This window comes from Accipiter gentilis, chromosome 26, assembly GCF_929443795.1.
Source record: "Accipiter gentilis chromosome 26, bAccGen1.1, whole genome shotgun sequence".
NCBI classification, from domain to species: Eukaryota; Metazoa; Chordata; class Aves; order Accipitriformes; family Accipitridae; genus Astur; species Astur gentilis.
Window position 1 is genome coordinate 410,665 of NC_064905.1, and position 20,577 is coordinate 431,241.

General features: G+C 54.9%; 2 protein-coding genes across 3 annotated transcripts in view; both read left to right on the plus strand.

The window, feature by feature from the left end:
• Positions 1-3,072: 3,072 nt before the first annotated feature.
• HBEGF (heparin binding EGF like growth factor) lies at positions 3,073-10,401 on the plus strand. The gene is made up of 6 exons (XM_049830096.1): positions 3,073-3,182; positions 3,480-3,659; positions 6,125-6,302; positions 8,384-8,539; positions 8,646-8,738; positions 9,860-10,401. The coding sequence occupies exons 1-5, from the start codon at positions 3,140-3,142 to the stop codon at positions 8,716-8,718; spliced, it is 630 nt and encodes a 209-aa protein (XP_049686053.1). The 5' UTR covers positions 3,073-3,139; the 3' UTR covers positions 8,719-8,738; positions 9,860-10,401.
• Positions 10,402-13,119: 2,718 nt separating this feature from the next.
• PFDN1 (prefoldin subunit 1) overlaps positions 13,120-20,577 on the plus strand; it is a 32,810-nt gene continuing 25,352 nt past the window's right edge. The window contains exons 1-2 of one of the 2 annotated variants that reach the window (XM_049829689.1): positions 13,120-13,207; positions 13,429-13,595. In XM_049829689.1, coding sequence (XP_049685646.1) covers positions 13,175-13,207; positions 13,429-13,595 — 200 coding nt within the window. In that variant the 5' untranslated portion in view covers positions 13,120-13,174. Of the gene's footprint in view, positions 13,238-13,428; positions 13,596-20,577 lie in introns of both variants that reach the window. The other variant, XM_049829691.1, reaches the window with a different exon arrangement.

The window sequence follows — 20,577 nt, forward strand, 5'->3', positions numbered from 1 at the left end:
CTCTGCCTGTGGCATGCCCACCACCGCCGTCACTGGGCCCAGCTCCCTTGGCTCCATGCAAACAAACAGCCGGGTTGTGTGCAGTGCAAACACGGTGGCAGGCAACACAAACACCCAGCCAGCACGGGCGGGTTTGTGCTGGAACCCACTGGCCCCGGGGCAGGATTCAGCCCCAGGAGTGGGCACAGGTCCAGGCACCACCGCAGCAGAAGTCACGTTTCGGCGGAGTGTGGGTGGGCACACACTGGTCCCTGGGATGCTGGTACCTGCCTCGCAGAGTATGGGCTGGGGGGGGCACCCATCCTCATCAACCCCACTATCTCAAAGTACAACCAAACCTCACCCGTGCCCATCCCTTGCCCCATAGCTGACTCCCAGGCCTCCTTCCAGACCCACAACCAGCTTCACTCCAGCACCAGCAGCTGCCCAATGGGGCCTGCCTCATCCTGCCCCCCTTTAGTGCAGGCAGGAGGGTTGAAGGCAGCAGCCTGTGGCATGGTGGGGTCAAAGGTATGCCAGGGCACCTCGGGTGTCAAGGCATCCCCTGGCCATGCAGTACTAGGTTCAGCTTAGGCCACCCCTGGTTCCTTGGAGACCCCCAGCTCCTCCAGAAGAGGGGTGGGGTGGGGAGAGGATGGGGGGGGGGGGGACCCGGGAAGCAGTTGGGTCTGAGGTCAATGTGGGGATCCTGCTTTGCTGGGGTGTGATTCCAGGGGTGCACATGGTATGTGTGTGGGGATCACACAGCTTGTGGGGTTGCATGCATGGGGGGTGTCACATGGCATGGGGGGAGCACATGGTGGGGGGCTGACATGGTGTGGGAGGGGATCGCATGGTATGGCAGGGGGTCACACAGCAGGAGGGCAGGCAGTGGGTGGGGGTCAGATAGTGGGGGGGGGCCTATCTGGCCAGCTGTCCCTTGGCTCTGCCATGCCTGCCCTCCCCCAGCTTCAGGGCTGCCATGGGTTCCTCCACCCCAGTCCCCCTCACCCCAGTCCCCCTCACCCATGTGGAGGCCTGGGGACTTGGCGGTGGCCTTGGTGGGCTGCCCTGTGCCCCAGCCCTACCCTGCACTCCATCCTCCTGTCCCCACAGTACTGTTACAGTGCTCCCTAGGGCCATCCTCCTGGGGGAACAATGCTGCCCATGGGGCTAGATCCTGGCACCCGCCTCTTCCTCAGCCTTTGCATCCCCAGCCATGCTCCCCGTGCCCCCCCAGCCACACTCCCTGTGCCTGCTAGGCAGTTTGCTCCGCAATACCAGTGTGTGCCCAAGGCAGGTGCCACTGTGCGTGGGGGGTGCCCTTGGCCAAGGTGGAGACCATGGGGAGACCCCCCCAGGCAGCAGGACTCATGGATGAGGAGAGCCGGAGAGGCCCCGGGGCACCCAAACCTTCCTGGGGGATCACCCCCCCTCCGGTGGGGGCCACCCCAGCCTGGGATGGTGCACGGCTGGCAATGGGGTGCCAGCAGGGAGGCTGTGGATGGCTGCAGGAGGTGGGCAGGAGATGGCTGCAGAGGCTGTGGGAGGCAGAGCCAAGGGAGGCAGAGGCAGGCAGAGGGGAACAGGCAGCAGAAGGCAGGGAGGCAGAGGCAGGGAGACAGGCAGCAGGAAGCAGCGGGAGGCAGAGGCAGGGAGGCAGCCAGGATCGGCAGCCTGCAACCCCCCACCCTTGCCCACTGCCAGCCCTCTGTGCCAACAGCCTCCCTGGCAGCTGACGTGAGCCGGTACCTCCCTCTCCCGAGGTGCCAGATCAGCCAGCAAACGCTGCCCACACATGCTGCCGGCGCATGCCCAGCCTCGGGGACACGGCAGAGAACTGGCAGGGGGGAAAATCTTACCCCCATGGGACCTACTGGGGAGCCACTGCACAGGGCTCCCCAGGGATGCAGCCCCTCGGCTGGGCCACCACTGACCTGCCTCAGTCTGCTGCCAAAGTCTTTTGGCTGCTGATGGCCGGAGGAGGCGGAAGGAAAAACATCCAGCAAACAATTGCAAAAGTCAAGTCTGAGCAAGAAGGAGGGTGGGCGGGGGGGGGGGGGGGGGGAGGTGGGTTGCCAAATCCGGTGGTATTCCTTGGAGATGCCGACAACAATGGCAAGAATATTTAATCACACCTTGCTGAACCCAAACCGGCAGCGAGGCTGGGGGCTCAGGTCCTTGAAGAACTGGCAAGGGCCCGCGGCCAACCTGAACGTGAGCTGGGACAAAATGCTGCACTCGCCTGGCACTGGTGTCAGCAGTGTTTTCTGGGCTGTCACCTGGGCTGAGGATGAGGCCAAACACAACAAGAGGTCACCAGCATGATGAAAGGGACAGAGAAGTGCTGGCACCCCCAAATGCAATGGCCACGGACTGGGATGGAGGAGACAAGGACAGCGGCTGACTAGGAGAGGATTGCGAGATGAAGCTGTGACCGAACCGCTTGGGCTGTCCATTGGGGCACAAAGGTGGCCTCGTGGACAAAAAGGGTCTCTGCCACCATCTCAGTCTGCCACTGCCAGCCCTCTCCCATCGCCAGTGCAGGGTGGCACATGGCTGGAAGTGTGTCCCCTGTCGGGGTGGCACCCCATCAGCAAGGCCAAGAGGAGGTTTTAGCTCCGCACCATGAGGTCCTGCCTCCTGCCCGATGCTCTTCTTGTGGGGTGCTCCTCCTAAACCCCCCCCGGGCCGCCGCTGGCACTGCTCCCACCAGCCAGTGGATGCCCTGTGGCAGCGTACCAGGGTGCCCTCCGTGATCGCCCTCTTCTTCCCTTGTCAATCAAGTTTCCCATCTACTGTCCCTGAGCCATCTCCTCGCCTTCCCAGCGTCAGCGCAGCCCTTAAGGGGTCATCAGCTTCCCCGGGCCCCCCGCCACGGAGCCCAGCGCCGGGTGACCCGGGCTGGGGACAGGGGGGTGCTACCGGTGCGGCGGGTGCTGATGAGGCCGGGGGGTCCCTCCCCCCCCGGCCCCCGTTCCCCCCCCGCCCCCGCGGCGGCCGGGGAAGCCCTTCCCGGGGGCGGGACGGCCGGGCGGCCCCGCCCCGCCGCCTTCTACCCGCCGCGGGGCCGCGTCGCCTGGAGAGCGGTCGCCGGTGCGGGACCGAGCGGAGCGGAGCGGGGCTCGGGCAGCGGCTGGGACGCGGGTGCCCGCGGGTCATGGACGGGCGGGCGGTGCTGATCCACGCGCTGCTGGCGGCGGGTACGGACACGCGTGGGGAGGGTCCCGGGCGCGGGCAGCGCGGGCTCAGCGCCGGCCACGCGTGGGGGGTCCTGGGCGAGGCGGGCGCGGCCCCCGGTCCCGGGTGGGAGGTCCTGGGCACGGGCGACGCGGCCCCGGGCACGGGGGCACGGGTGGGGGCGGACGGGGAAATCAGCCTCCGTCCCGGGCACGCGTGGGGAGTCCCGGGCATGGGCAACGCGGCTCCGGTCCCGGGCACGCGTGGGGCGTCTCGGGCAGGGTCGGCCCGCCTTGCCTGACCGTGCCTTCTCCCCGCAGTGTGCTCGGCGGCGGCGGGCGGGCTAGGCCGGGACGAGCTGCACAACGAGGTGCTGCACAAGGGCGGCGGCGGCGGCGGAGGGGCGCCGGTCCCGGCCACGGTCGCGCTGCTCGGCGGCAGCCCGGAGAAGGAGGGCGGCGGAGCGGCCTCGGGGGACGACCTCAGCGAGCTGCCGAGAGGTACGGGCGGGCGGAGCCGCCGCCGGGGCGCTTGGGGTGGCTGTGGGTGCCGGGGCGGTCCGGCGGGGCGGGCTGGGGGCGGCTGGGCCCGGCGTGGCGGGGGAGGGGAGCGGAGGGACCGGGCTGGGCTCGGCTCGGCTCAGCCCCGCGGCTGCCCCGGCAGCAGCTCCGGCTCCGCGTCGGAGCGAGCTGTGGGGGAGCCCCCGGGACCCGAGCAGCCCGGGGCCGGCCCGCGGGGCAGCAGCGCGGAGCAGCCGGGCTTTGGCAGCCCGTCGCCTTGCGCCAGCGGCTGGCTGTGTCCCTGGAGTCCCTGGCTCGGGGGTCCGCAGGGCTCCCGGGCCCCCGACTCCTTGGCCAGCCGGAGGGCAGAGCCCTTCTGGGGGACGCGGCAGCCCCTGCCCGCAGGTGCGCAGCCCCGGCCGGTGGCCCGTGCCGCCTTCCAGGCGGTGGCCGCCGGCGAGGGGATGGCCGTGACTCACCCGCCGCCTACACACGGCTGCTCCTCATACCTAGGCAGGGTTAGTCAGCCGGCGGTCCCCGCTACGGGGGCGTTGGGGACACTGCCGCTCTGTTAGGCTCGCTGGGCACTCGTGCTTGGCTCCTTTCCCCCGGTTCGGGACCCGAGAGCGTCCCGGGGACTCTCGTGGGGGTGAGACGGGGAGGGCCCACCGCAGGCTGAGGAAGGGTGACCTGTACCTGTGCCTTGCACGTGTGATGTGCTGAGATCAGAAGCAGCGCGCTCTGCCCCGTACGGTCCATACCCCCTTTTTTTTCCCCGTGTTTTTCCTCGCTTTCCGGCTGTGCTACCAGGCTGTGACAAAAAACCTGCAAAACCAGCCTGACCCCCTTACATCCAAGGGGTCGTGGCCCCCGTGAAACACTGTTACCCTTCCTGCTGGGAGGGAGATGCTCCAGCCTGCTCCTCTGTGCACATCCCCCCGAGGAGGGGACTTGGTCCTAGAGCAAGCAATCTGGCAGGCGTGGGCTGACCCTTGTCTGCAGGACAGGCTGAGAGTATGGGGGATATTTGGTTACTGAGGCGGCAGCCTCTCGGAGCACTTTCTCGATGCCTCGAGCTGAGCTATGGTCAGAAAAATCTTCTGCGTTGAAGGCACCTTCCTCTGCGCTGCAGCACCCACGGTGCCTGAGCTGGGGAAGAGCGGCAGCATCCCCCAGCCCATCAGGGCTGGACCAGTTTTTCCTACCAGCAAGACCTTCCAAATCTTCTCTGGCTGTTCTAAGGGACAGAGCCCTGGGGAGGAGGGGTGGTAACAGTGGAGGTGGCTTGGAGGGGTCAGCGGCACTGTGAGTCTGCTGGCTGCAGCCGGGAGATAACCCGCAGGGGAAGGGACAGCCTCTGCTGCCAGCCCAGGGCAGAGCCCCAGGCCTCACCCGGATCTGGGGGTTTCTCCAAGCCGCAGAGTTTCCTGGAGTATCAGTTTTCTCCAGGCGTATTGTGAAGGATGTTGAAATAGCTACATAGCTCTGCTAGGTGTGCAGCCAGTGTGCCGCAGCACGAGAGGCGCTGGGTACGTCAGGAAGTGGCTGAGAAGGAATTAGTCAGGTTACAACTCGCCACGTTGGACTCAGCCGCCCTCTCATCCCTGAGCAGCGTAGGGCTTAGTTCATATTTCCCCAGGCTTTCTGGAATTATTAAGCACTGTGGTTTTGAGGGGAGCTGAAAAGTCCCTCTTGGAGCTGTGAGCATTCTCTAGCATCTCAGCACCTTGCAAGATCAAGCTGGAGGCTGATTTTTTTTTTTTGGCATCTGCACATTAAAACTATTAAAACTATTCCAGTAGTGTTGCTGGTTTCGGTCCCTGTCCAGGCAAGGAGCTCACTGCGCTGGTTCCCACTAACCCAGCAAGGAGCTGGCCTTGCACCAAAAGCCACCGGTCCCTGCACCGCAATTAAAACATACCTTTGTAATTCATGGGAACGCTGCCCTTGCCATCTCTTTGGCTCTGTAAAACCAAAAATTAAGCCAGGCTTGCTCTCTTAATCCTGTTCCGGGTGTGCAAGGCATCCTTGTACCCACAGGAAGGAGAGTCCCTCACAGCCATGAATAGGGTCTTACAAAAGACCATGCTCATTAGGGAAATAGAAGCCTGATAAAGGGGCAATTAGCAATTTTCTGTGTTCAGTGGAAACTGGTACATATAATAGCAACATTTGAGATGCGTAAAGCTCTGTTTCCCCCCCCACACACCCTGATTCCTTTCTTTCCTTGAGAATTGTTCTTATGAATTGGAAAGGACGTGATATTTGTGAGAAGCTGGAAAAAAAAAAAAAAAAAAAAAAGGAAAAAACCCCCTCTGCTCGGGGGCAGATTGCTGCACAAAAGGCTGCGGAGTGCCAGGGCTGAGCTGGCTGCAGTAGCCTGGGGTTTGTGGCTCTGCCTTCTCTTTGGCTGATGCACGGAGGTGATCTGACTGCTGTTTTCTCCTTCCCAAATTGTTTTCCAGTTGCTTTCCTGTCAAAGCCTCAAGGCCTGGTTACTCCCAAGAAAAAAGGGAACGGGAATAAAAGAAGAAAAGGCAAAGGCCTGGGGAAGAAGAGAGACCCGTGCCTGCGGAAGTACAAGGATTTCTGTATTCACGGTGAATGCAAATACATCCGAGAGCTGGGAGCTCCCTCCTGCATGTGAGTTGCTGGCGTGTGCCTGTGCCCGGGGGAGCCTTAGTCATGGTTCCTTCAATTCTCCAGGCCAGGCAGAGGAAGAGCAGAGGAGATATTTTTAGTGCATGTTCCCTGTCTGTGTGGGGACGACTCTGACTTGGCCTCTTCCTTGTGCTGTTTGAGCAATGTCCATCCCCCACCAAAATCCACCATGGATTTAGACCAGCATCCCCTGCCAGTGTGGTGAGCTCCAGCTGATCTGCTGTGCGGAGACCTGCAGCCTGGGTTCAGAAGACGGTGAGCAGGAGCTGGGGTCTTGCAGCCAAGGTCTTCCGCAGGGCTGGTATGCAAGACCCCATCCTGACTCTGTAACCCTGCATCCCCCCATCCCTCACTGCTGCCAGCCTTTGCTGAGAGCTTGGGGTTCCCACAGCTGTCAGGATGTACTGGTGCAGGCAGGAGGAGCATCTCTGCTGTGGCACCAGCAAGGCAGATTAGAGGTAGTGCCTTTGGGGGCAGCCTGCCAAAGCCATGCCCAAGCTGTCCTTTGGCCCAGATGAAGGACAGGGCTATGTACCCCTGCTCTCCCACTCCCCTGGGATGCAGGTAGAGAGCAGGGACTAGATAAGGCAAGTGGAGGAGAAAGCGTTTGCCTGCTACTGGGGCACCTGGATCCAGCACTGCTACTGTGGTAAATACCCAGGGGTGCATATTTGATCCCTGCTGACGTGGGCAGGAGTTGAGCTGGCAGATATATAAGAGGCTTTGTTTTTTGCTATCAATCCTCTGAGCCACCCAGCCCTGTGGCTGGAGCCTGAGGAAGATAATAGCTCCCCGGCTTATGGTGCCCACAAGATCTCGCGCCCTGCAATCTGCAGGGGTCAGGCTCCACATAGCTCCTTGAACCGCTTAGTTTCTCTCTGCCTGGAAGCTGTCATGAAGTTGGGCCCTTGTACAGGGGGCTCGGGACTGCCAGCTAGAGGAGATCTCTGCTGGCTCAGCTTGGGCTGGTGACCCAGCGTGATGTGGGGTGCAGCAGCCCCTGCCTGCAACTGGGACAGCCAGGTGTCCCCTGCCCAACCTCCTGCCCTTCCCAGATCCCTGGGTCTGGGAGAGGACCTGGGACATGGACAAGCAGGAGGGGTCCAGGGGCCGGCTTGGGCTCTCCACCCTGCTGGCATATCCCTGGGTGACATCTCTCCGGAGCCATCGTGGTTTTTAGGAACAGCGACCAACTGCCCCTGTCCCCTCTGATAATGAGGCCTCACGTTGGCTGGTGTCACTCGGTTGTGGCTGCTTTTGGTGGCTGGCTGCCCGTGTCGCAGGGTCTCCTGGATTGTGGCTTCCTTGGGCTGGTCCCCGGGGTGTGGGTGGGGTGAGGATGCTGCCACGTTGGGTCCTGCACCTCTGCCTTGTGCTCAGCTTTGCTGCCGTGGTGGGGAGGTCACGCTGGCACGTGGTGGTGTTGTGAGCTGGGCAGGAGGGCTGGGCTGAGACCCCGTCCTGTAGATAAGCCTGAGGGTCAGTGGCACTGGATATGGAGAAATATAAATATCTGGTCGCATCAGTGCGCTTTGACTCATGGGGAGGGTTGGCAGCCTCGCAGCTCTGCTGGAGAGAGTTATTTCTGTTATGTGAGTAACCTCCTGAGTCTGCAGGGAACTGGCACCTCTCTGGCTGGCAGGGTGTGCAGGGACATCCTGCTCCGAGGGAAGTGCTGCGCTCCAGTCCAGCTGCCTCTCTGCTCCCTTGCATGGGTCTTCCCACTTCCAGAGGTGGCCCGGGCAGCCTGGCTCTGCCTGGGGACAATTGGGAAGAGCACAGACCCTGGTGCCTTCTATTGGAGGAAGCTCAGCTGGGGGAAGCTCAAACTTTCTAGGAGTCTTCACTTGGTGCTTAGGGCAGAAGAAATTTAATTTCCAGTATCAGGGAAGTGATGGTGACACCAGACCCTCCAGGTCAGGGGAGGGGGAGCAAGGGGAATGGGCAGGGTGCTGGCTAAGGCTGAGCAAAGAGGCAGCTCTTTTCCATGTGGTTGTGAGGGACCCAATGACCTTCCGCACTTGGTCACCACCAACATTTAAGACTTTTTTCTTCTCGCCCAGATGCCAGCCAGGATATCATGGAGAGAGATGCCACGGCCTCTCGCTGCCTGTGGAGCACCCCCCCAGCACATACGACCACACCACGGCACTGGCCGTCGTTGCTGTCGTCCTGTCCTCCCTGTGTCTTGTCATCATCGCAGCCCTGCTGATGCTCAGGTGAGTGGGATGGGGCTGAGCCATTGGATCCGCATCCCCAGAAAGACCACAGGGGAGGGTAGCAGGGGCTTCTCCATGCTCTGAGCATCTCTGCTTGGCTTCACAGGTGTCACAAGAGGGGTGTCTACGATGTAGAAAACGAAGAGAAAATCAAGCTGGGCATCACTGTGAATCACTGAGGATGCCGGGTGCTGGCAAGGTGAGCCCCTGGGTGGGCATGGGGCAGCAGTGGGCCTGGTGGGTGTCTGGGGGCTCTGCTTGTTCACGCTGGCTGGGACCATTACGTGGACCCTGTGCCAGAGGCAGGCAGGAGCTGAAGGCAGTTTGAGCCTGGAGAAGCAGTTCGCTGGATTTGGGCTGAGAGCCTGGGCTGCCCCATGGGGCTCCAAGCCCTCTTTGTGCCCCTTCCTGCTCAAGACCCTGTCCCTTGACACCCCCAGCCACCACCACCTCCTCCTTTCTAACTTTAAGTCCCTGCTTTACCCTGTCGCAGTGGGGAAGCTGCTTCTGCCCCCCCCCCCCCCCCCCCACTTGTTCTGCTCCCTCTCTGACCCTCTGAGTCACTTCCCCTCCTTAGATATTGCCTCTATTTATATATATATATATATATAAAAAAAAAAAAACCTTCCTTTTCACTCCCACTCTGCTTATTACTTGCATCAGTGTAAAGCCTTGCAGTTGGGCATGCAGGGATCTTGCTGCTGGCCCCATGCGATGTAACTCTGGCTGGGTGGTGGGGTGTGCTCTGCCCCAGGGGTGGCCACATGGCTGTGGCCGGGTGCTGGAAAGCTTGCAGACTTCCTCTGGTCTGGTCCAAACCCTGATGTTGGATGTGCCCATACATATTACAGCTACTTCTTTTTTTAAAAAAAAGAAAAGTTTTGTTCTTTGTGAGGATGAAGTAATGCCTTCAAAGAATTTCTGTAACGTTGGTAATAGTGTTGGGGGTGGGATTTTTAGCTGTTTATAGGAGTTGAATTTTGGGGAAGGGGATTCAGCACAGGGTTTTCAACACTGTCCCCTCTGCCCTGGGGATTATTGGGGTGGATGTGTCCAGGGGGAAAAGTGCTGTGGTCCCTGGAACATGGTGGACATGGGGTGGGATGCTTAGCCACTGCTCCCACGGCATCCTGGCTCCCAACCTCCCGGGTCCAGCCCTGCAAGGCAGTGAGTGGCTCCTGCTGCTGGGCCTTCGGTAGCCATGAGGGCTCTCCTGGCAGGCTGGGTGGGATGGGCACCTTGGCCCTGCTGTGCAGGAACCGCTCCATGGGCAGAACGACCCAGGGCTGTATTGTGAGCTCTCCTGCTGCTGTCTTGCAGGGGTCGGCACTAATGCACTTCTACCTCCTGGAAGAGGCGAAAGCCGCGGAGCCAGCGCCGTCCCTGGGAGCCCACAGCATGGTGGGAACTTGCTGGAGCAGCAGAACAGCACCCGCTTCAGGGCTGGTTGGGCAGCAGTGTCACTGCAGGGAGCTTTGTGGCCATCTCTGGGATGGAGGGGGCTCAGGAGAGGCCCTCGCTGACCAGGTGCCTGTGTGGAGGCAGGAAGGACTGGCCAGCTGGCAGAGGGACTCTCCAGCAGCTCTCCGTCCACTGCGGTGCATGCCAAGGAACAAACTGTGAAAGATGAGGAGACCGGGCTCAGGGCTTTCCAGGCACAGGAGGGGTGGGAGGGTAACAGCTATTTAACAAGATATTTTTCATTTTAAATTATATATTTATTTTAGATAAACTGTACATAGTATTTATATTTATTGTAGGTCTGGCCCTGCATCCTTCATGTAGATCAAGATGACAGGGTCAGACCTCCCTTATTTTTTAAGTGCAATGTAATATTCTAATAAATAACACTTTGTTACAAACACTTGGGTTGTTAATTTAATGACGGAGGTGGAAAGGAGTCAGACATCCGAAGGCTGCACGTAGCAACATGCCCTTGCTAGTGGGGTATTGCAAACAGTGGCAGAGATCCTGAGTGCATGGTGGGGGTTGCTGGATCAGCTTGTGCCATCCTTGGGACGTGGCAGAGCAGCGTGGTGTAAGGGGCTGGTGGCAGGATCTGTCCTGCAGGAGCCTGCAGCCAGGCTAGCCCCATCTGTGTTTCTTTGGAGATCTGCATCTCTGCCAGCTGATGCCCTGGGAGGGATGGGATGTTTGGGTGTCTGCTCATCAAGCAAAGCTGCCTCTGGTATGAGTGAAGCCACTCTGGCCACTGATCAATCAAAATGGGCCTGATTCCTGGTTTTAAGCCAGCATTTGGCTAAAAAATCAAGAGGTGGACTCACACCTCCCTTGCAGGGGATCCCAGCAGTTCCTGGGGTGGCTGCAAGGCTCCTGGGGCTGGGGTCATTCCAGCGAGCACCATTTCAGATGGTTGTTCAGGACTGATTCCTGACTTTGCAGTAAAAATAACCCCCAAACCACTTCTTTCCTCTTCCCTGATCTTCCCCATGGGGAGCTGAGATCAGGGTGAGATGCTGGCTCTAGTAGAGAGCCTTGAAGCAGAGAGAAAGGGCTTCCCCCCTGCAGGAAAGCTGCTTTCCTCCAGCCCATTTCCCTTGAGCAGATTTCAAACTTCAATTTTCAAAGGGGAGTGCTAAGCTACTGCTTTCCGCTCCTGCTCCTACAATGTGTGCTAAAGCTGGGCAGTGAGCAGTCTGCAGAGTTTTTTGGCTTAATTTAGCCAAAACTTAGCTCTGGTAAATTAGGAAATAAGCTTTATGCTTACTGGGGGAGGGGTTGCTTCGGAAGTGAGTGTGTAGGTTTATCCCCCTTGTGCAGCCGTAAGTGTTGTGGGAGCAAAACCTGGGGAGTGGGAAGGGGGGAATGCAGCAATACTTTGGCTTTCCAGTGTTTCCTGAGATAGAAGGGCTAAAGTACATGGCTACAGGAGATGGGAAGTGGGTGGGTGACAACAGGCACCCTCATGTGTTATCACCTGGAGAGCAAGAGCCCCAGCAGCTGCAGTGGCTTGAGTCCCAGAGCCAGGGAAACAAGTTACTGGCTCTGCTTTGTGCAACCTGAACCTTAATGCTGTGGGAGTGCCAGTTTAATCAGGCTCCAAACTTTGGCCTTTTTCAATGTCTATTAAGCAAATAATGCCTGCAGCTGCTGTGCAGGAGCCGTTCTGCTCCGGGTCACCTGGCTGTGTCCCTGCCTTACTGTGCTGCTGCTGCTCCCCTTCCCAGAGCCCCTCTCCCTTCTTCAACCCTGCCGCTTTTCTGGTGGGCAGCTCCACATGCCTGGGCCTCCATGCCACCCTGGCAGGCACTGGGAATAGCTCTGCTGGAAGGCTTTTCTGCAGACAGCTGGAGCTTCTGCCCAGAGCCCAGCTGCCCTCTTCCTTCCCTGCAAGGATGTGTTCTGGTCCACTTTGTTCCTCTGCAGGCCAGCAGTGCAGGCTGGGCTGCCTTGCAGGTGGCAATTTAACAGGCCAGGAGATCGGACACATACTTTGGAGATGTAGGGAGTGGGAAGCTGGCTGGATCTGTGGGCTGGCCCCTTCTGCCCTGCAGGGCTGGGAAAGGCTGACAGATGCTCTTTTCCTGGCTAAGGCAAACAGGAAGCCCCCAGGGAAGCTCCCCCATCCAGCTGCGCTTGTGGCCACAAAACAGGAGGTGCCCCAGAGCCTAGCTGGGGCATACGGGGCTCTGCCCTGCCCAGGATGCCCACATACTGCAGGGGGAGGCCGGGGTGCTCACCTATTGGTCCCTGCAGGAACAGGGTGCCAGGAAAGCAGTCTCCACCTGGACAGGAGAGGGCCGCCGCAGCAGCCGGCCAAGCTGAGCACTGGCAGGGGTCCTGGGGAAGGCAGGCAGTGGCCTCCAGCAGCCCCAGCTCAGCAGCCTGGCCTTTCACCCCCACTCCAGGCACAGACCCAGGAGCACAAACACGTCACCAGCTGCAGCGTTTCCTGACCGCCACGGTGCCAAGCCCGCTTGCTGCCTGTCTGGCCCTGGTTGTAACACCCGTTACTGCTTTTTGGCTCATCCCTGGTGCTCCCGCTCTGGGGACCCTCTCCCGGGGCCGGCTGGGCCCCCGTGCCGGTGCTGGTGGGTGGCAGGGAGGTGGCCGGGGTGGCTGCTAGACTCCCAAGCCCTGGCAGGGCTCCGCCAGCTTGGCCGGGGGTGGGGCAGGGCTGTGGCAGCGGAGCAGACACGTCCCCCCCGCCACGGCCGGGTACTGCTGGGCTCCGGGGGCACCTCCCGACTGCCCCGGGGAACTAACCAGCCCCCGGGCCCACAGGGCACGGCCAGGCCCGCTGGTCTCTCCCCTGGCTTCGCCCTTGGCGCCGTCCCCCGAACAGGGGCCGCGTCCGGCCCCCCAGCGCGGCCCCTGCCTCCCGCTGAGGCGGCCGGGCCAGGGATACCCACGCGGGACCGGCCCGAGGCGGAGGCCTCATACCCCACACCCCAACCAGGTGCCCCCGCCCCGTGAGGGGACCCCCAGCCCAGCCGGACGTCCCCACCGTGCGAGCAGACCCCGGGGCACGGGCATGAGCACGGCCCCACCAAGGCCTCTCGAACCCACGGCGCTGCGCGCCGCACTGAGGGGACCCGCACCCCTCTCCCGCGCATGCGCAGCAGGAGGCGGTGCCGGCTCTCCCCCACCGCGCAGGCGCCCTGTGGAGACAAGATGGCGGCGCCCGTAGACCTGGAGCTGAAGAAGGTACAAGCCTCTCTGCGGCGGGTAGTGCGTGTGTGTGTCTCTCTCCCCCCTCTTCCTCCGTGTCCCGGGCGGCGCCTGCCCGGTCCTCTCCTCCCCTGCAGGCCGGGGCCGGTTCGGCCCCCACCGTCCGGTCTCAGCGGCGTAGGGCTGGCGGGACGCGGCCTGTCAGGGCCGCCTCTCATAGCCGCTCCTCTCCACCCCCCCCCCCCCCCCCCCCCCAGGCCTTCACCGAGCTGCAGGCCAAGGTGATAGACACACAGCAGAAGGTGAAGCTGGCCGACATCCAGATCGAGCAGCTGAGCAAGACGAAGAAGCACGCCCACCTCACCGACACGGAGGTCATGATGCTGGTGGATGAGACCCGCATGTACGAGGGCGTGGGGAGGATGTGAGTACCGGCCCGGCCTGTGTTGGATGGCGGGGGCTTCCTTGCTGTGCCGAGAGCGGCTGGCTGGCTCTCTGCCTGGGTGTCCCTGGCTTCTGTAGCTGAGTGGGGTAGTGATTGCGGCCCCGTGCACAGGGAGACCCCCCAGCCTTCCTGTGTAGGAGGCCTTTAGGCTCCTGCCCTGGCCAGGAGACTCTTCCCTTTACAAAGAACATGCCAGCTTTCTCTCAGCATGTTCATTTGTTTCGGTTTTCTCATTGTCTTTCATTTTTAATTCCAGCCATCTGCCTGGGAATGCAGTGAGACTTACTGGGTTTTATCTCTTAGGGTTAGCTCCTGGCTGCCTTGAAGAAGACCTGTTATAAATGTTATTGGCTTTGTGTGGTTTTGCTTGCTGGCTCTGCTCCTGGCTGTGATGGTCTCATCTGGCATCTCTGTGAAGTTTGTAATGTAGACTAGCAGAGCAGCATTGTAATGATAAACAGCATTTGTGAGAATACCCTCACAAATCTATTCAGCTTCAGTCATTTCCACTGTAGTTGACATCAGGCTCCTTGAAAAACCCCAGTGCACAGTTCATGTGTTCAGGGCTTTGCTTGCACAAATGTTCTACAGAAATGCACTTTGCAGTAGCATGCCAGGGTATGGATCTAACAGGTTTTGCCCGGATTTTTTTAAACCCTTGGAAGTGAGCGTAAAGCTCATATGGGTAGTCCCAGTGCACTCATAAAGATGTGCTTCCATGTGTTGGATGGCTGTGAGAAGAAACACCTTAAACCATAAGTATGTGTTTTGATTAACTTCCACAACACACTTCTGTTTGACTTCAGCAGCCTCTAGAAGACCATACAAAGTGGTTTCAGATCTGAAACACATGCTTAGTTGATAAATATCACACTAGACTTTGGTGTTTCTGATTTGAGAGTACTGTGATGTTTCTCTTGTGTCTCTTGCAAGTTGGGTAACAGTGATGACTCTGCTGAGCTTGGGATGTGGTTTTGCAAAACACTGAATCTGCTCTGACTACTGCCAAAAGGGGTGATTGTATCGACCTCTTCTCCACCCTGTGTTTACCCCACCTTCTTTGTGTCAAAGTGGATGATCACAGGGCCAAGTGGTGAGCCAGGTCAGACTACAAGTGCCCTGACCATGCAATCTCCAGATCAAGTTGTAGGGAGGTGACAGGATTGGGAAGCCAGGAATGGTGTGTAGTTTGCCCTTTGCTGTGAGTTTTCAGGTGAAGTTGTACCCAGGCTAATGGAGGTGTTCAGTGTGACAGACTCCTCTTCTTTGCCCCCAGTAAATAAACTTCTTCATGTAGGTGAATTAAATGTTGGGTTTCTGTGGGGGTGCTAGTGGCTGGCACCTTAAAAGGAGATAGGTTTTGTTCCCTCGCAAGAGGCGACTGATTTGACCTGGGCAGGCTGTAGGCGTAGCAAACACTTGTGTTTAGAGTAGTCATGAGACGAGTCATAAGGGTTTTTTCTGTTTGATTTTGTCACAGAGCAGACAGATGAAGAGTAGAAGAGAATTCTGGAGTCATCAATGTTTTAAAGCTTTTTTAAAATCCAAAAGTACAGAATACTTCTCCTATATGGAGAATTCCCTCAGGATACTTTAAAAATATGAGTGTATTGATCTTTATCATAAAGTAATCCTGCTTGTGAATCAGATGTGGGTAGCAGATGGTGTTTTGGTGCTGGCTGAAATATATTTTCCTGCATTCTGCTTCTGCCTCCCACTTAGGAGTAAGAGATGCTTACCTTCTTTGTGTCCTAAACCATTTACACTTTCTCTGTGTGTGCAGCTGTGGGAGTGGCAGTCTTCTGGGGAGTCTTCTTTTGCTTACCTTTCCACGACCAGAGAGGGTGGCTTAGGCATGGCGGGCAGCATTTGTTCCTCAGGGGTGGCAGAGGCGCCATCAGAAAACTATTTGCATTATGCTATTTATTTAAAAGCTGAACTTTTCATGGGCTTTGTTGTACTAGTCGCTATGCAAATATAGATTAAGAGAGTGTTCTTCTTCTGAATACTACTCATTCACTCATGTTTTTTCAATTTTTTTTTTTTTTTTTTTTTTTTTTTTTTTTTTTGATTCCTGCCTTAGCTTGATATGGAATTTCTGTGAACTCTGCCTGTTCTGGCCATGGGGCTGAAGACTGCCTTGCCAATTGGCAGTAATGCTCTGGTGCGATCTGTGTCACTCCCTAGTGTGGAGATCGTGCATCAAGGACATGAGGCGCTTCCTGGAGCCCACTCCAGCCCCTAGTAGAGAATTTATTGCTGAAATCTGGGCTTTTAGCAAAGCAGACTAAAGCAGCCCTTGAGAAGGAGTTAAAATCCAAGGGCAGTCTGGCATCTTGTGTTCCACTGCAGACCGAAGGAGGTGGTCATTATGGTTCTTCTGGACATGTAAGCCATGTTCTGTGAAGTGGAATTGCAGATTTTTTTTAATTTGTTGGCTTCATTGGCTTGCACAGATGTGGGAGTTCAGCCACCAAAGGGTTATTTATGATGTCTCAATTTCTTTTGCATAGTCTAGCATGCAAATGTTAGAGCTCTAGCGGGTTTCAGTTATCCAGAAAGGGTGGATGTCTGCATCACTGTTACCTCTGATTATTGGTGCTCTTCTGACAGCTTGCTTGAATAGCTAAGTTCTTTGAAGTAAGTTTTGTGCTTCTATTCCTGTGCTCAATTACTTTTGTTTTTTTCTTTTATTCTTCTTTAATCCATTTAAGCTGCTACTTAGAGTCTGGCTTTTAATAGACTTTCTCTTTTTTTTCTCCAGCTTTGGTGGTCTGGGGTGTGTGCAGGGGGCTACTACGTATGCTTCTGTAGGATAAGATACTCCAGGTGTTCGTGGAATTTGAGGGCTTGAGGAACTGTGGTGATGTGCTGCATCCTGGGAGGAAGTCTGCCTAGTTCGGTACTTGCTTCTGCACTACTTGGAAAGCAGTTGGGCAGTTTGTGTTCTTTTGTGTTCTCTGAACCCCTATCTTGAGCCTCCTTCCTTTCCGAGAGGCTTTCCTTGCACTGCTGGTGAATGTGAAAGTCCCATTTGTTGTTTCTCAACTTGGTTGTTTTAGGGTGGGTTTTTTTTTTTGTTGTGGGGTTTGTGTTTTTTTTTAAATTGTAGTCTGTATAGCATGTGGAGGCCTTACTGGCCTCCACGTGTGGAGCTCAATTTACATTTGCTGTAGGTATTTTTGGTTTGACACAAGAAGTGTCAGTGCCACATAGTATGAGATGATGAATTGCTGTGTACTGTACATATCCATGAGGCGGGGATATCATCTGAGTGGTGGCATCTTGCCAAATACATTTCAATTCTGTTACTTCATACTCTTTTGAAAGGTCTGTTACGTAGCCTGAGACAACTACCACTATCCTGGACTACTTCTTAAGCTATTTGTGAACTGATACCATCCTATTGCTTTGAGAGCTATGCTGAAAGTTTAAGCTTCAGAATTCTGTCTGAATATTTCAAACCTTTCCCTTTACATTCTTTTAACCCATAACCTGGACAAGATTCTTATTTACAGAAGAAAAAATGTTCGGCACTTGCGCTAGGCACAGTGGGGAGAGCACTGCAGTTTTTCATGCCACGCCAAAGTAGATAGTCAGTTTTGGGTTGATATTGCTTTATCATCAGTTTACTTCTACAACAAATGGAAGAACACGTACAAAAATAAAATATAAGAAAGTAAAAATCAAGCAAATACTGTAACACAACTTTATGATCAAGGTTTTCTGCAAGTGTGGTATATTATTACAGCTGTCCCTATAAAATGACTTTGTGCGAGTATAGTACTTTATGGGGACAGCTGTAATAATATGATTTTGACTTTTTTTTTTAGCAGTTCAGATTTTTAGTGGCTGAACCATATACAAGTGAAACCTGAAAGAGGATTAAATGTTCTTGATCGCTCCTGGGATTTAAATGTATTCCTGTGTTTCTTGGTTTTGTTTGAAAGTGAGACATCACAGATCATTGTAAGCTCTTTCCTGAACCCCTGAAGACAGCAATCGCTACCACACATCACTTGATATAGCTGCAGTAGCTGCATTTTTACTTTCCATGTGTGTTTGAGATTGGTGTTCAATTCTACCAGCACACATCACTGCAGAGTATGGTAGCTGTACCGTGCTTCCTGCTCACGTTTCAAAAAACTCACGAAGAACTGAAGGACATGCAAGGCTTAGTTTTTATGGTTCAGTTACTAACTATAGGCTGGTCTGTGAAATCCGAGTGGCTTCTCTATCGCCCATCTCCTTGGGTAAGGCTTTGTGCGGAGTTCAGCACTGAAGCCCAGCTGCTGAGAAGCTGACAGGTGCTGCAATACTTAAATGCATCCCAGGGACAAGCATGTTGCTATCAGCTTCTGGTCAATATGTGGTGTATAAACTTGAAGGTCCTCTGTCTAGCTATTGAAAAAGGGAAGATTTTATTTTCAATCAGGCACTGAATTGCAATGAAACCAAAATTTATGTCCAGCTGCTTGCTACTTGACCACTGTTTATGCTGTATGTTGAACAAGACAAGGTTGTTGGGAGATGGTGCGTGAGGAATCAAAGCTACGTGGTGTGACACATGTGCATAAGCCATAAGGTTTTCCATCACCCTGTTGTTTTTTATTTCAGGTTTTTCTCGATTTTGAACTACTCACTTTTGTTGCAGCCTGAACAATGTTCTTCACAGTGTTATGTGTGAGTGGGCCTCTAAAAGCTTGCAAGATCTTTTCAGAGTTGTTACAGAAAGCAAAAATCAAAATGATGCACTCGGGGGTAATGCAGTAGTAGTCTGTACAGGTGCTTTTGACTTGAGCAGGGAAATAAGGAGCAGCAGTTTGTTGTCATCCTCTTCCTGGCACCGCTGGTCAGTGGGCTTCGTGATTAGCTGCTGACAATAGTGGGATACTGGGAGTCTGGACTCCTAGATTCTGTTCCAGATCAGAAAGGGAGCTTGTTCTCTTGGGCACAGGCTCCTTTTCCAATGACATCTTCTGATTCCTCAAACACGCTCCCCCCCTGCCCTTCCCCCACTTAGTTCTTGATCTTATTCCTGCTGCCCTGGGCTGCTCATTTGTAATCTCCTGGGTGTCTTGGTCCAGTTATAGCTCTTTTGCCCTGCTGCTCTACATAATTTCTCCATGCAATACTGAAACTTCAGAGAAGAGATTTCCATGGCTTGCATGCAAGATGTGTATCTGCCCCGTTCTAGGAAACAGCTGCATTTCTTTAAAAAATCAGCTTTAGACAGAGAACTGGTGTAGAATGGACGCATCTGATAAGTCAGTGTTTGTCAAATGTATAAGCAGTAGAAAAAAGGGTCTTACAGTAAAAATAATAGCTAATTAAAAACCCCAGGTGTTTAATTTAGCCCTACTTGAAATAAATCTGTTAGTTATAGTCCCCCCACCTACTCCATGCTCATTGTGATAGAAGATTAGTGATACAGCTTTTATTTGATGCTTGTCTCCCTTGCCTGGAGACATTAACTCTTTAGGAACATTTTTCTATTGGGACTAGGAGTATGACATTCAAACAAATATGTTCTATTTGTCTTTTCTTTATCGCTAACTTTTTCCCTGCCTGTTGTCTAGACAACACAGAGGAAGGAGCTACCTGAGTAAACATAAAGGAGATGAAATCTAAACTGAGAAGATAAGGGTCAGAACAGAGACAAGCTACTTGTGCAGACTGCCGTTGTTGCTAGAAGAGGCAGTTTGATCTGCTGTGATCCAGAGGCAACGTGCTGTCATATAAATGCCAGAGACTTCAAGAAGTCTTGCACTTGCAGCAGTTTGGAGGTCAGACTGTTGTGGGGAGTGAGGGCCATAGTAAGGCACCTTTGTTTTGTCCCTACCTACAGAAAGAGGAAATCTGGAATCTCTTGCAAGTGCAACCAATCTGTTGCTTCAGTGGTGCGGAGTTCTCTTTGGATACCTGCTAGACAAGTATTAAATGTTTTGGGGAGCTTGAACTGCTCCTGCTCTTGTGGCTTGCTGTGCCAAACAACTTTGCAAAAAAAATTATGGAACATGACTGTCTTATTTCTGAAGTTCTTCAAGCACTTAAAATGTCACTCTGATATTCTGAAACAGCAAGGAACTTCCATTTACTTTAATATTTAGGGGATTTAAAGTACTGTATTTTGAGTCTTTTCTGCCATTTGCTAAAGGAAATGTTGGAATCAAGGGTTAGAGTTCCTGGGGAAATGCTGAGTGCTAGAGCACTTTTAGCATATAGGGCTGTTTCTCTGGTTTAGGGTGGGCAGTTAAATTTGGCTTTCCTGTGGCAGAGGAGAATGGCCAAATCACTGGACCAAAGTAGTACTGGGAGGATCCCTTTTGTATCCCTGTCTTGCTTGGGGATGCCCTTCCAGGTGTGGTATCAATGGATACCTAGTCAGAGGGGCAGGGTGTGACAAGGTACCCAATGCTTGGGGCTCACAGCTGTTGGGTAGAGATGCCCAGAGTCAGTCTCTGGTCTTATATGCGTATGTCAACATAATATATAAATTCTACGTGGAACAGCCTTCATACAAATGAAAAATCTAGGTCTGAGCATCCTCTGACCTAGCTGCCTCTTCAAAGCCTGGAAGGAGGAGGGTTTAATTCATGACCTCTATATTAAAACACTGAAGTAAAATATGAGGAAACCAATCCTGTGGGATGAGATCACTGTTTTACACAAGTTTAATACAGAGACGCAAGAACCAAAGTGCTGAACTCGGGAATGCTACAACTGCTGTCTTGAATTTTTATTTTTGTTTTCTCCAAAACTATTTGCTGAACTAACAGAATGTTTCAGCCAGTTAAAAAAAAAAAAAAATTAAAAAAATCAGGCTTTCTGGGAAGAAACGATTTTCCAAAGCAACGTCCAGCCTTTTTGGTCCACAAATGCTGATTCTAAAAAGTTTATTCTTACTGATTAGGAAACAACAGTGTGATTCTTTTAGTGCTAGCAAATTTAACTCCAGCAT